Source organism: Stylophora pistillata, chromosome 12, assembly GCF_964205215.1.
Source record: "Stylophora pistillata chromosome 12, jaStyPist1.2, whole genome shotgun sequence".
Classification (NCBI taxonomy): domain Eukaryota; kingdom Metazoa; phylum Cnidaria; class Anthozoa; order Scleractinia; family Pocilloporidae; genus Stylophora; species Stylophora pistillata.
In genome coordinates this window covers 17,760,563-17,775,487 of record NC_142530.1, presented here as the reverse complement: position 1 = coordinate 17,775,487, position 14,925 = coordinate 17,760,563, and the positions used below count along the sequence as shown (strand labels likewise).

Genomic DNA, 14,925 nt, shown 5'->3' with positions numbered 1-14,925 from the left:
CAAATTTTTTTTCAGAAAACACATTTTTTGTTGCTGTTACACCAAACCCCTTTTCAAGATGAGTAAATTTTTAATTCTTTAAGTCTCAAATTAAAATAAATGTAATACACATGCTTGTTCTTGGAAGAATTTTGGTTTCAGATGAGAGCTTGTTATCTTGATATGACCATAGTTAATAGAGTCCTCTCTATTAACTATGATATGACTTTAGCTGTGCTACCTTCTCGTCTCTGTTTAACAAGGAAATATACTTTACCTTGAAATGTGAGTCACAATAAGCAAGAGGATTCTGCTTAGCAATAAACTACAACAACCAAAACAGTATAACTACAACTTTAATTCCTGTTAATTCTTTATTCACAAAATAGCATTTTGAGGCCTTTAAAAATCTTACTATTCCTTTGAATCAAGCACTGGGAAGTAACAAAGAGATTCACATGGACTTCCATTGATATACGAAGTGAAATTTACCAACATAAATTGTGACTAAAAATTACTTACAATAAAATACCTTTAAAAATGTTACTATTAATTTCTCCTTTCATATAAATTCTGATAAGTAAAAATTCGTTCCAATTCAGTACATTCCATGCCAGACATTCCATGGGCAATATGACCTTACATGGCTAACAATATAAAATCCACAAACCAGCTACCTACATCACACATAAAATCTTCATTTAGTGATTTTTTATCTTACACATCTCAGTAAACAAGAACAGAACCATAAAAAAATTTCTTAACTAATCTAAGATATTTTCATGGCAACTTCTATAGTCTTAGTCGTTATCATCTTTTCCGTGTTTTAAGATGTGAGTGAACTTTACGAAATCCAGGTATCCATCTTTGTCGATTGGCGCGTCACGAAGCACATCATCAACTTGATCCTCGGTAAATCTGTCTCCCATAGTAGTTAAAGCCTCTTTCAATGCATCTTCGTGGACTTTACCGTTACCATCGTCATCAAAACAGGCAAATGCATTATTTATTACATCTTCAGGATCTGTCCCGTTCAGTTTTTCACCAAACAGCGTTAGAAACATGGTAAAGTTGATAGGACCAGGCGACATTTTCACCATCTCTTCCAAATATTCATCGGAAGGATCTTTACCCAGGGAAGCCAGCATGTCGTGTAAATCTTCTTTATCGACGAAACCATCACTGTTTTGGTCGATCATGTTGAAGGCCTCTTTAAATTCCTGTATCTGGTTTTGGTCGAACATAGCAAACACGTTCGAAGTGGCTCGGTGAGCCCGCTTTTTTGTCGTCTTTTTGGTCTTTCTAGAAGCCATCTTGTAGCTGAAGCTTCACCACGGGCAAAATTGGAGCGGCAATCAAAATCAGAAGCAGTGTAAGAAACAGTCTTTGCGATTAGTAGTTGACGCTCCTCCCTAAGGAAATTTGCTAAAGTGAAACACGAAGCCACATGCCTTCACTTTCCCGTAGCACGTAATACATGAAGTCACTTCCGGTTCAAATACCGGAAGTTACCTTCAGCCAGAGCAATCTAAAATATGTATTTTATGATCCTCTTTTGAAATACGGGAAGATTCGCATGGTGGATTAACAGCACAAATGGTTTTATTTCCAAAATTGAGTTGACCGTATGTTGTTACCAAGCCAATGCCAACTTCATGCTAACACCACTGTTCCCATCTCCTTCATGGTTTCTGGCACCATGCGCTGAAGGTTTGACTGAATTTAACATTATCCACACTCAACTGGATCAAATTGAAACTGCCTTTGATCCACAAATTCCAAATAGATAATTATTCATGGAAAACTATTGCTTCAAGATGAATGTTAAAGAAAACAAATTATACCAGTAGGGTTTAGAACTAAAATGCTTAATCACTACTTGGAAACCACAGTTTTAGTGAGGGCTGTGTGCAAAACCATAGAAGAAAGGCACTGACATATCTCCACCAACATGCATATTCTCCATACTGTTTTCTAAAAATTTCTTAAGGTGCTGACAAGGAGAATTTGTTTAATAATCAAGAGCTCCATAGGGTGGTGGTGATTATTTCTTTTATCCTTGCGACCTAAATTCATAATTCAGGGGTGATATTGTAAGGAGAAATTAGATGCTGGTATATCTTAGGGGTTCAGGGGTAAACCCTCCTACTCCCAAGATCTGCTTGTTACTCCTCCCCTCTTGCTGCTACACATTTCCTTGTATATTAGTCATTAGAATTTGGAATAAGATCAAGATAAAATTTTCTAACTGATAAGTTGAAGTTTTCCCAATAACTGTTTTGTAGAATATGCATGGATATTATAGGGACAAATTACATGCTAGTCACACTTAGGGTCAAAGGGTAAAATGAATGTTCAAACTTAACCCATCCATCGCACAACATTTATCAATTCCTTAAAACGTTTTGAAAGCAGTTGATAATGAGCACAGAAGTTTAAAATTGTTCATAAAAAATAAAAATTTTCAGAAGTGAATCCACTTCTTTTCAACTTGAGCAAGACAAAAGATATGGAAGGTACCCAAGAAAACCATTATTTTCAAGCTACAACGACAGAAATTCCATCACATTTTAATTAGTTTAAAATAACACACTGTTTATTGTACAAGCTTAACAGCTCAATTTTCTAGGCTATACCGCATGGATATGAAAGAAAACCAGCCCATTGTTTACCAAACCATTTCAAGTTTCGATTAATTGTTTGAATAGTATGGGAAATAAACATTCAGCGCAGATATCATACCTTGAATGGCCATGCATAAATAATTTTTAACCCCGTAATTAATACACAAAATTGCAAATCATGAAATGAGAGTTATACTAACTGCTAACCAAAAGACTGGTCTAAGTGTAATGCAAAGTCTCCTATAAGGAATTGTAATCAGTTAATCGTTTTCGTCCTTTTTACCGTGTTTTAGGATATGAGTAAACTGATTATACTCCAGGTATCCATCTTTATCGATAGGTGCGTCACGTAGAATATCATCAACTTGATCCTCGGTAAATCTATCTCCCATGGTGGTTAGAGCTTCTTTCAGAACATCTTCATGCACTTTGCCGGTACCTTCATCATCAAAACAGGCAAACGCATTCCTTATTACATCTTCAGGATCTGTCCCGTTCAGTTTTTCACCAAACAGTGTTAGGAACATGGTGAAGTTGATAGGACCTGGCGACATTTTTATCATTTCTTCCAAGTATTCGTCGGTTGGATCTTTACCCAACGACGCAAGCATGTCGTGTAAATCTTCTTTATCGACGAAGCCGTCGTGGTTTTGATCAATCATGTTAAAGGCCTCTTTAAATTCTTGAATTTGGTTTTGATCGAACATAGCGAATACATTTGAAGTGGCTCGATGAGCTCGCTTTTTTGTGGTCTTTTTCGTCTTTGCTCTGGCAGCCATCTTCTTCGTCGGATTTATCTAACACAACCTGAGTAGAAGGAATGTTAAAAGCTGAGGAAGAAAATAGTTCGCGTCCGAAAATTTGTGCAACACCTTTCGTCAAACTTCAGCAAACAATTTATGGTGATTTAGTTACTCGGCTGAGATTCGCTTACCCGGATATTAGAACCCAGTATCACTCAATAATCTTTTTGCCGAAGAATAGTTTTCCCATACTTTCAACACGAGGATAACCTAGGGTACTTATCAAGGGTATTTATAATTCAAATGAATAAAGGCTGCTAGTTTCGAAAGAAACTGTTTGGGGCTGCGTCGGTGGGAGTAACGAAATAATTTGGATATATCAACAAAGGGCTAACGCTCGAAACGTCAGCTTTTGTAATCATTACAGTGGCCAATTTACTATTTCAACTTTGTTGATATATCCAAATTATTTATAATTCACCTGAGGAGACTCATCCAAGTTGTCCCGCGATATAAATAACTTATTTTTGAATTAACGATTGTACTTTTTAGCAATTTTTTTCTGGGATTTTAAGGTGAATCCTAACCATAGAAAATGACTCAGAATTAATAAATTATTATAGACCAAACAATGTATTACTTCGACATCACTGTTTGGCAATTAATGAACATCAATGCAAGTAGTTCTGTCATTCTCATGGAACAAGGTTTACCATTCAAAAATTTATGTTCCTGGCCCTTAAAAAGTGTTACCTTCAAAACTGAGTTATTTCCTGCTACCTTGATAAATCAAAACACTAGGCATAAAAATGATGGAAATAACCTTTTATTCTGGACCATTATTGAGAAATGCTATCCTCTACTTTGAAACTCATGTTTGAGAAATATTTAGGAGACTCTGTCCCACTACCTCCCCTCCCTAGTTACACTTGTGTCATTCTCTCAAGATATAAGGATTTGAAGATTTTAGTATTCAAACTGCATGCTACGTGTATAATAAAACCTAGATTAACACAGTTGAATCTTCAAAACTTAGACGAATTAAGGCAAACATAAGTTTGAAAAACAAGTTGTAGACAAAGGGATTATGTACAACATTATAAATTTGTTTTAACCCTCTAACTCCCAATGGTGATTAACATACAATTTCTCCCTATAACATGCATACATTATCCAGCAAACTGGTGATGAGAATACTCAAACTTATCAGGTAAAAGTTATCCTGATCTAACACCAAATTCTCATAACTAGTTTACAAGGAAATATATAGAAGCTAGAGGGGAGAATTAACAAGCACATCTTGATAGTTAAAGGCTAAGGAGTGAGGATACTATACACAAACACTGTTTTTATCTGAGATATTATATGTTTTTGTCTTCTTGTATTGTAAGGTTATTCTAGTAAGGTTTAATAAAGTAAGGTTGAGCTTTCACTACAATTCCGCCTTGTTACTCTAAGTTTTCTGCATCTACCACTTTAGATGATGGATTTCGTTTGACTGAGAAGTGTTGCAAATCTTTGTCATACTATTCAAACAATTTTCACTAAACAACATAACTGATAGATAAATATTACCTCTATTTTGCCTTACAAACAACTGTTAAATAAAGTCACTTCCAGTGGTTGAGATCCCAACAATATGTCCAGTTTAGGAAGCCTTAAATAGGCCAGTAACGAGAATTAAGAACATTTACACCTAAGGAGAATTTCTGGATAAAGAAACAAATTCTCTAGAATAGTCAACAAAGAAATGGATGAGAAAAATGCACAAGATTTTAGATTTAGATATTTCGAATGAGAAAGTTAAAAAAATACTACAGGTTGTACTGCAAGTATTTCAACTATGTTATACATTGATAACTCTTGTCTGTCTATGGTGGAATAAACTTAATAAAGAATTTAAAATTAGCAGTAACAGCTAATAATGCAGTTTCTGGGAGAAACATATGTCTAATCTTCAAGAAAGGACAAATTTTTCTTTTCACATTTTATGTGAAAAATATAACCTCAACATTACCAGCTTGAATACATTTTTCAAGTAAAACTCTGTCACTCTGCATGTATGTCAATCATCACAAAAATGACAATTTACACAGAGAGAAGTGACCTACATTCTTGCACTGAAATAGTATCATTTCTTTATAATTTAAAGAGAAATAAGCCTTGGTCTTTAGCACCAACAATAAGGATCTTCCATCTTTTAGTTAAAATAGTTATTATAATAGTATCTGTCTTTTCACCCAGGATGATGAATCGCCACCGTCCTTTTCTTCTATGCTGAAGACTTTGTTTGTTCAAGACTATTACCAAGTATATCTGAGTTTGCGGGTGCATTAGTAAATATAGTTCCTACAAATGCGAAAGATCCCCAAACACGATGTGAAATAACTTTACAGCAGCCAAGATCTGTCACATTGAAGCCTAAATGGTTATAACGTTCATCTGTTTCAAACAAAGTGCTATTTGTGTGTGGTCCAAAAAACTGTGGAGTAAAAAGAGAAAGGAAATAGTCATAGATATTCCACAAAAGCAAATGACAGATGTTCATCCAAGGTGGAAGCAACATAACCTACTATCTGTCTTTGCTTTCTGCAATGCTTTTCTCCTGCAAATTATTACAAAGTAATAATATGAACAAATTGTACTCCCACTACAGGCTTGTGCATTTTTGTCATCTTTCAAACATTTACTTGTGCTTATCATGAAACCAAACTGCACTAGGAATCATGTTGTTACCTACATTTAACCAACCTTCCACTCTAATAACCAGAGAAAAGAAAATATTCAAATGTCTCATCAGATGATTTGAAATTCGAACTGACATATAGGGGACAAACCAGCTTGCTGTTTACAAGTATAATCAAGGAATTAAACTCTCTACTACAAAAAAAAAGAAGTTTATCTGCTAAATCTGAACTTGGCCACAAGCATCCTAACAACACCACTAAAAGTGATGTTCAAGCATAATTTAGCCCTTCATTAGAGTAGAGGACACTCTGATGAACGGCTAATGCTTGAAAGGTCAGCTTTATAAACTCTTTATGGTGGCCAAATTACATTGTAAACTCAGTTGATAAAACCAATTTATCTTTTAATACCCTCACCACCCCCCCCCCCCAATAGTTTCTTTGGAAACTTACTCCTAAAACCATCACTGTTTTTATAGTTCTTGGATAGAGAAGAATACAAGATTAAATGTCTACTGGTAAAAAAATAACTGATGAAAGTTACAGTGAGGATCAACTTACTGCTGTTCCTGATGATGGGTCTATAAAGTCTGCCCAGTAACCAGCTGCTAAGAGACTATTGCATATTTCTCTTGCACTTTCTACAAACTACAACAAGGAAAGAACATAGAAAAAGTGAATGATGATCATTATAAACTTCACATTTTGTTTTTATTTCTGTCTGCCTAGTTGTAGCAAACTGCTGTGGTTACTTCGTGAAAAATTTCATCTTACACTAGCCATAAGGCTTTCTCGTTCTTCTTCTACATCTGGTGACCATGCACTCATATCATTTCTAGTATGCTGACTAATGCTGACAACTGTTAGTTGACCAATCTGTATTCCAATGCCAGGAAACAACTCCATAAAGCTTTGATGAAGGAAAGAAGGGCACTCTTGTACACTGCATTCTACTGAACCCAATGAACTGTCATTCTAAATGAAGAAAATAAGTTTGAAAGTGAAAAAGAGTAAAGTTAAATACAATGCTGTAATTATAAAGGTACTCTGTGGGAGTGTAAGCCCAAGCCGCTTAACCTTTGACCCCTAAGAGTGACCCCAATATAACTTCTCTTTTTAATATCACCCCTGAAACACATACTAAGAGTAAATAGAGGAAGGGAAATCATTATCAACTAAAGAACATCTTGATTGTCAAACAAATTCTCCTTGTCAGCACCTTAGTAGATGCCTACAGAACAGTATTATGAAGAGAGTGCTGGCCTGTTATGCGGGAGGTTGAGGGTTCAAGCCCTGGCCAGACCAACACTTAAGGTCTTAAAATAATTGAGAGGAATATGCTACCTTTCTATAACATCATGAAATGGTTAGATATTCTAGTCTTCTCGGATAAGGACGAATAACTTGATGGAGGTCCTGTCTCCTGCAGGGTTAGGGGTAGGAGACATTAATTTCCCATGCATGAGATTATTGTGTGATGGATGTCCTCCCCTGGGGTGGGATGGGTGGGTCGAGGGCCGTAGGTTAGAAAACTGTAACAGGTTATTGTGCTTCCCTCTTTCAATAAAGTTAAAGTTAAAAGTTAAAGTATGGAGATTATACATACTGATGTTAGGGTGTAAAAGTGGCAGACAAAACTATGCTACTTTTACATGATTATTGGGAATTAAAATCAAGAACAAAAAAACCTTGAGACATTTTGCTGAAAAGATTGTGGCTGAAGACTGCTATGGTTCTAAAGAGTAACAGAATTGATTACCTCTGTTTCTACTGCTTCCTCATAGTTTTCGACGAAATCTTTAGAATAACTATCAATAACAACTGCTTTTCTGATATCATCTGATTCCAGTTCTAACAACGCTTCTGCTATTGTCTGCCTTTGTGTCCCACATTCTTTTTTTGCTGGTTGTGGAAGCTGAGTTAGGTCAATACCAACATTACCAGGCAGAGGGAATTGAGGATCCTTAGGTGCAAATGGTCCTAGTCTGGCATCTGGCCAATTCCCTGCAAAAAAATGTCTCTTTATTCAGAATTTTCATGTAATCCATATATACGGGCAAACAAAAAAACAGTTCTCTGACTTATACAGTGATTTCAATTCATTACAGTCACTTATTAATTAAGATATTCAGGACAATTTTTAAATTCAAGAGCCATCATATTGGTACAAAGTCATAACATACCTGATCCATCTCCAGAAACTGCAGTATCTGTCCTTGATGTACTTAATGATGCTCCTTGCTGAACATTCCTAACCATTTGATTGACAACTGCTCTTATACTAGGAAAGTACTTAACTGCACGGTTTGTCCTTCTTAGAGCCTGTTGGAAAAAAAAAGGAATTTTGGTTAATACGACCTAGTTTCAAAAGTTTAAACTTCAGTAAAAAAAAAAACATAAGAATCATGTGCTTCAGGAATTGTTCATAAAATAAATTGCACCCTAAGGTCATCCTTTGGGTTTATTCTTTGCATTAAACAAGGCAATTCAAACATTTTTCAAGTAAAATCTTGCTGCGAGAGCAAAAATTTTGAGGCTCTGGTAGTTGTATTAAAAAAAAAGGGAATCTTGTGTTTAACTGGAACTATTTATTATCACTTCATGAGTTAAGGCACACTTTAAATGTCTCTGAATTCCATTTAAGATATGAAGGTATTGCTTAGTTGCCCAGGGGAACTGAATTATTTGTGGCTCTTAACTTTGCTGGGTATTTTTCCCTGAAAAACTTTGTTTCAAGGATCAAGAATAATCCCCAAAATTTTCCAAACTTAAAACCTGTGAGAACCTTATACAAAAAAGTAAACCTCTCTTTCAACCAAATTCATATAATTAGTATTTGGTAGCTGTAAATAAGGGAAGTTCTCCTGAGATGACAGATGTAATGTAAAGTGCTTTGATTGAATGTATTTTGATCCTGAAATTTATCATAAGGTGGAACAAATAAGCTTCTTTATCAAAAACGTAACGTACAAGTTTCTACAATTTTGAAAGCAAAATGAAGGACTTGATCGTATGTGGAAGTTGATAAAAATTAAGTTTACCTTGAGTTTGTACACACTGTACTAAGATTAAATTCCATTTATGGAAGACTTCCGAGAAAGGATCTAAGTTAACATTAAATACAACTTAGAGCGTCTCAATTAAGTTTATTACACTAACAAAAATTTAAAATTGGAAATAGTGCTCTAAAATTTAGAATGAATGTCGTTAATCCAACAATAAACTCTTGTGAGATAACCCCAATTTTCGTAAAAAATACTTCATCAGCGTAAAATATTGAATTGTGTATGACTTACTTTTGAGGCCATGATTTTGTTTACGCATCTAATTCAGTCTAAACGCAGGAAATGTACGATTTTCAGGCAGAGGGAATTCGAGAGATGTGACGAAATGCACGAATCAAGTGAAAGTGAAAAACCAATTACCCACAATGCATCAAAACATCACAGCAACATAGAAGCTTCCGTTTCCGTTTCGAATACAAACTTGGAGAGATGTAGATGGCTGGTTCTGCAAAGATGTCTTGAGGTTCCTTCGATAGAACAGCTTTTGTAAGTTTGTCTTTTACTGTGGGCTTAAATTATTTCATATGTTAGGTTGATATAATAATGATCATTGGTTGAACAGATTTGGCTCTCCTAAACCAAAATCAGATCTACGCGATAGTAAAGGTTTGACTTTATCTAATATTACCCTTCACCTTTACCTTAACCCTGTGTTTTTTCCCTTATGGCGAGAATACGTATATGAAAGGTTAGAAAAATACGTGACAGCTGGCTTACATTGCGTGACTTAAATTTAGTGGCGTGACAGCATGTAAAAACCTGGGGCTCTGGGTTCCAATTCGATAATGTACACAGCTTTGCAGATGGAGAGTTTGCACCTCTCGAGTACTACAATGATTGTTTGCTTCTTAGTCTTTTAGAGTGGTCCAATTGTGGTTCAAAAGCTCAAACCGAACTTCTCTTTAAAAATGACGAAAGCTGCTCACAGAAAAGTAGCGAAAAAAGGCCACACAGAGAGGGCCGAACTCAGACAGCCCGCCAAAAAATATTCGAAAAAACATATTCAGAACCAGGAGGGGATATCTCCGAGGTGGAAAATTGGTCTCATCATTATCTTGCTTTGTTTATTAATTGGAGCAATTGTTGTGTATTTCAATCCTTCCTCCAAAACTGGTCCCAAAGGAAAGGTTTCACAAGATAGGAACGACGATCAAAATAAAAAAGTGAAAAAGTCGAAGGATGACCTAAGTGAGGACAAAAAACAAAAATCGACAGGTAAGACTTCTTTTTTAGAATTCAACGTTTTAGAATAACTGAGATACTCTAAGTTGTAGGGTAATTAGATCTCAACATTTTGGCCTGTTTTCAGTTTGTTGTACAGTAAATGAAAGGAGCCAATAACTGCTGTCATTTTTTCTGCTTAGTATCCAATGCGAAATCGAATTGCTCTTCTGTTGCGGAAATATACAGAATTTGATAGCAAACCATAACGGAGACAAATAAGTTCATATAAATACATATCCAAACAAAAATATCATGCAATTTTTTTTTCTTTGAGGAACTGATTGTTATGGCCCAATAATGAAAAAGGGAATTATTTTCAGTAATAAATGGAGTCGTCTGGCTTTGACTCTTAAGTATGAGTTACAACTGACAGGATTGGCTTTGGTGCCAAGATATGACAACTCATTCTGTTAAGGCCATATTTTTAAATAAGTACTGTCACAGTGTTTTATGTGTGCGTGAGTTTTGGGTATCCCCATACCCAAAACAGTGGTGTTTTGGATACACGTCGGTTGTTTATGTTGTAGTTCATTTTTGTCCTTGGGTCAAGTTTTATTTTCCTTTGTTTCAAACTCATTATCATACATTAACATGACTGACAACAAAGGAAAATAAAATTTGAACCAAGGATAAAATTGATCTACAACATTTACATACAAAGCAATTCACTTGAAACTGCTGACTTATCGCTCATTCCAAGATGCCTCACAACAAATGAACACTTTTCTTCACCGATCACAATCTCAAGTGCAAGAATAAAGTTTGGATGACAACTTTCTAATGTCTATAAGCAATTATTTTTTGTTCATGACAAGTAAAAGAGGATGTCATGTTACTTGTAACAGTCTCTTGTTTGATTCACTTTCAGGGTTCTGGTCATCTCCATTGGGGATACCCAAAATACCAGTCTTTTAGGTATTGGGTTACCCAAAACTCAGTGATACCCAAAACACTGTGACAGCACCCACCCCCCCTTTGACCCTATTGTAAAATAAAATCTCAGCCCTTAGGCCATATTGTTTGATAAGCACCCACCCTCTAGGCCATATTATTGATAAGCACCTGCCCCCTGGGTTGTATCCTTACAACTTAGCACTTGCCCCCTTGGCCATATTGTCCAATAAGCACCCTCCCCCTAGACCATATTGTCAGATAAGTGCCCCCCTCAGATATGCACCCACCCTTCTCCCTCACTTTCTTAAATATAGTAGGGGTATATGTTATATAATCTGTTTCTAGTATCACTATAATAATAACTTTTTAAGGTTAAAGTTGTAGCAATTACAGAAAAGAAAATTTATTTTCCAGTTCATTCTCTCTCCATATACTCTCAGAGTCCTTTCTTGTGCATCATCTGTTCAATAAATTCATTAAGTGTCCCCACCCCAAGATTTAGCACTCTCCGTTGAATAAGCTCCTCCTTTTAGCAGAAATTTTAATAAAGTGTCTGGGCACCCATTCAAGGAAATATGGTATGTCTGGTTAAACTTTGACCTGTGGATAAGAAATCCTTCATTTCTTGCTAATTTATTATAGCAATTCTTATAATTTATTTACCATTTGAAATATAATTATAATAATTATTGTTTATTTTTTTCTCTATAGAAGCTCATGAAAATCCTAATGAGTTCAAAGATTTCGAGCTTTCTATTCAAAGTGAACTACAAATGAAGGATCTAAAAGAAATCAATCAAGGGCTGAAACTCAAGGCACTTACACACAGTAATTCAAAAAGTAGTGTCCGTGCTTACGTGATTGAAAATTTCCTCAGCGATATGGAATGCGACAGGCTCACTATGGTGCATGACAAGTATGTGTCTGAGTTGAACAAGCAGGTACCCATTATCTGCTTCGACAGTATCAAGTCTTTCCGTGAATACTTAAAAGAAGCAAAGCTCAAATTTAAGGTTTCTCTGAACGATTTCACAGAAGGAACAACCTGCATAAATGAGACATTTTCAAAAACATTACAGCCTCATTTTAAGTGGAGTTATAGCACAGCATTTTATCCAGGAGAGAGTAAATTTTCAACAATATTTGCAGAGAGAATATCAAGGGCTACAGGGTTGAAGCTTGAAAATGGTGGAAAGTTCCAAATAACTTCATATCCACAGAATATTGGTGAGGAATAAACAAACTGTTTTTCTATGGTTCAGTTCAATATTTTCATAGGAACTGCATATTTAAAAAGTGTTGCATATCTATGGATTATACTGATCAAACAGTTGATCCTGCAGACGATAAATACAAGGACTGTTCTCGACTAAATATCTATTCAAAATATTTTCCATGTACTCACCATAATGACTTGCATAGGCACCACGGCACTTATTTAATTTTTCATGCCACAAGTGTGGTGCTTATTCAAGGGCGGCGCTTATTTAAAAACTGTACCAGACAAATTTACTTTAATTTTCTATATTTTTATTCAACGGTACACTTTCTATCTGTCAATTTTCCTATGGACTGATGTTAAACTGATAGTAAATCCTGAACTACGAGAGAAATTCATGCGGTGAAAAAACCTGAGCGTTTCCTGATAAACCGAGCAGAGAAATTATTATAGTCACTTTGAACTATTAAGAACATCACATTTAAATAATATAAATTGCCGATGCTGTGTTAAAATTGTTTTATAGTGTTTTTCCTCGTTATATGGAATTCCTCTCATAAGCGCCGCATCAGGGGTGCGGCACTTATTAACGTTTTGTCCCAGATGCGGCACTTATTCAAGGGCTGCGCTTATTCAAGTAAATACAGTATTCTTTACACATTTCCCATGGTACTGAAAGGAAGTGTTTGTTTAACAATCAAGAGCTTCTTTGGTTAATTGGTAATTATTTCCTTTTCTTCTGATGACCCTATATTTCAATTCAGCAATGATGTGTAAGGAGAAATAATAGATGCTGGTCACTCTCGGGTTCTTTCCACCTTTATGCTTTGGCAAGTAGCTAAAGTATATGAATGGAAGGATTTTTGATACAGATTTATGTTTAGAAGTTGAGAAGCCAGTATTTTTCTTTTGCTTTTCCTTTGACAGTTGACTTACCCCTGTAGTAAACTTTCTCAGGTTACAAGAATCACACTGACTGCATTGTTGACACTGATGAGAAACGAGACCGATTTGCCACCATACTGGTTTACTTGAAAGATGTAGAGGAAGGTGGAGAGACAAAATTCCCCCAACTGGGAATCAGTGTGAAGCCTCATAAAGGTCTGGCATTAATATGGAACAGCATGAACACTCGTGGGGAGTGTGACCCCACCTCGATACACAATGCAGCCAAAGTGATTAAAGGACACAAATTTATTATACAGAGGTGGTAAGTGAAAAGAACTCAATAAAAGAATGGTGCTGTTGTAGAAAATATTTCCATGCCTCCTTCTTGCTCCAGTAAGGGGGAAGATTCTGTGTCCTTGCAGTTCTGTGGGCTGGGCTGGGCTGGGCTGAGGGTGGGATAGTCCAGGTTTGAGCTCTAGTTGGGACTGTTTAGATTCATTCTAGACCAAGACACTTAAACTGGCACACTGCCTCTCCCCACCTCAGAGTGTAAATGGGTACCTGCAAGCTGTTGGGGAAACTTGAAAAATAGCAGAAGCTACTTATCCAGGAGGAGTGACAATACTAGTTGCTTATGTCAAGAATAAGCTCTGAAATCTGTGGGTATGACCTTTGCCCTGGGCCTTTCCGCAAGGAATTTCTTAGCATAAATTCAATAAATTTCTCCAAAATGTGGTTACTTTTACTCTTTATTGCGTGGAAAACCTTGCTTGTGTTTTTATCCGAATCATACACATCAGTTTATTTTGGAAGATTACCAGGAAGATTTTCTGATATGACCTGAAGTTGCAGATAATTTCCAACCCAGGTCCCAAGGCCTAATTCTACTGCTGGATTTAAAAAATTTTTTTTTTCACTGACCTGTTTTTATTTTTTCTCTTGAAGGTACTACTACCATAATTTCCCTGCCCTTGGAAAACGACCTCCACAGCCAGCACTGCCGAAGCGTGGAGATTATCAGCCCAGAGTGTCTTGCGATGAGTACAAGCAGGGCAGCTGTCGGTGGTACGATGAATGGAATTATGATCACATTGTTGATTACACAGCTAATCTACACAACCTTGTCTGAATATTGACAGTCTCGACAAAGTGAATTTTTTGACATTTTAAGAATAAGATGAATATTGTAAGATCTTACCATCAATTAAAATCAGTCATTTTATAATCCATTAAATATTTTCGCTCAAATGTGATTTCTTTAAATATGTCAATGCACTAAATATGCCCCTGGTAAAATTGAAGAAGAGTGTCCAGTGATATTGTCTCAGCAATATTCTCAAACCCTGCATCCATTGGAAAGAAACTTGTCCAGCCTTCAAGAGTTGATTCAAGATACTGGGAGAGTGTTTGTTGTTACAAGATAATGGACCAACTTATTTGATTAGAAAGTTACCAGTATCTTGAAAAGGTCACATCTGTTTGGGATGCCAAGCTGTTTATGATCTCATGTCCCTTGGATGATAAGGATAATAAACATGAACAGAGCTCAGATCGCCTTTTAATTCAAAAACAGGCAATTTGAGCCCTTAAATGTGTAAGGGA

General features: G+C 35.9%; 3 protein-coding genes and 1 pseudogene across 5 annotated transcripts; 1 reads left to right on the top strand and 3 right to left on the bottom strand.

The window, feature by feature from the left end:
• Positions 1-319: 319 nt before the first annotated feature.
• LOC111326208 (myosin regulatory light polypeptide 9 pseudogene) lies at positions 320-2,380 on the bottom strand (annotated as a pseudogene). The gene has a single exon (XR_002694421.2). The product of XR_002694421.2 is annotated as a myosin regulatory light polypeptide 9 pseudogene (transcript).
• Positions 2,381-2,533: 153 nt separating this feature from the next.
• LOC111326207 (myosin regulatory light polypeptide 9) lies at positions 2,534-3,530 on the bottom strand. Its single transcript, XM_022930149.2, has one exon. It carries the CDS (start codon positions 3,380-3,382, stop codon positions 2,864-2,866), a length of 519 nt encoding a protein of 172 aa, XP_022785884.1. The 5' UTR covers positions 3,383-3,530; the 3' UTR covers positions 2,534-2,863.
• Positions 3,531-4,156: 626 nt separating this feature from the next.
• On the bottom strand, positions 4,157-9,467 carry LOC111326227 (methylmalonic aciduria and homocystinuria type D homolog, mitochondrial). Of its 2 annotated transcripts, none has more exons than XM_088740971.1 (6): positions 9,330-9,466; positions 8,217-8,355; positions 7,793-8,037; positions 6,808-7,008; positions 6,595-6,681; positions 4,157-5,828 (listed from the first exon to the last, which is right to left on the bottom strand). In XM_088740971.1, exons 1-6 carry the CDS (start codon positions 9,339-9,341, stop codon positions 5,619-5,621), a joined length of 894 nt encoding a protein of 297 aa, XP_088597097.1. In that variant the 5' UTR covers positions 9,342-9,466; the 3' UTR covers positions 4,157-5,618. The 2 variants fall into 2 exon arrangements, with proteins under 2 accessions (XP_088597097.1, XP_088597098.1); XM_088740972.1 differs by lacking the exon at positions 4,157-5,828 and adding an exon at positions 5,904-5,951 and having other exon boundaries at positions 9,330-9,467.
• Positions 9,468-9,469: 2 nt separating this feature from the next.
• LOC111326206 (uncharacterized) lies at positions 9,470-14,571 on the top strand. Its single transcript, XM_022930148.2, has 5 exons — positions 9,470-9,584; positions 9,951-10,313; positions 11,928-12,443; positions 13,393-13,645; positions 14,269-14,571. Exons 2-5 carry the CDS (start codon positions 10,007-10,009, stop codon positions 14,450-14,452), a joined length of 1,260 nt encoding a protein of 419 aa, XP_022785883.2. The 5' UTR covers positions 9,470-9,584; positions 9,951-10,006; the 3' UTR covers positions 14,453-14,571.
• The last annotated feature ends 354 nt before the right edge of the window (positions 14,572-14,925 follow it).

Excerpts from the sequence above, each read along its gene's own strand:
- LOC111326207 (XM_022930149.2), bottom strand. The coding sequence starts at position 3,382 with ATGGCTGCCAGAGCAAAGACGAAAAAGACCACAAAAAAGCGAGCTCAT.
- LOC111326227 (XM_088740971.1), bottom strand. Across the intron at positions 8,038-8,216 it reads AGTTTCTGGAGATGGATCAG|GGAATTGGCCAGATGCCAGA; the intron begins GTATGTTATGAC and ends ATTTTTTTGCAG. Across the intron at positions 7,009-7,792 it reads AGGAAGCAGTAGAAACAGAG|AATGACAGTTCATTGGGTTC; the intron begins GTAATCAATTCT and ends TTCTTCATTTAG.
- LOC111326206 (XM_022930148.2), top strand. The coding sequence starts at position 10,007 with ATGACGAAAGCTGCTCACAGAAAAGTAGCGAAAAAAGGCCACACAGAG. Across the intron at positions 10,314-11,927 it reads CAAAAAACAAAAATCGACAG|AAGCTCATGAAAATCCTAAT; the intron begins GTAAGACTTCTT and ends TTTTCTCTATAG. Across the intron at positions 12,444-13,392 it reads TTCATATCCACAGAATATTG|GTTACAAGAATCACACTGAC; the intron begins GTGAGGAATAAA and ends AAACTTTCTCAG.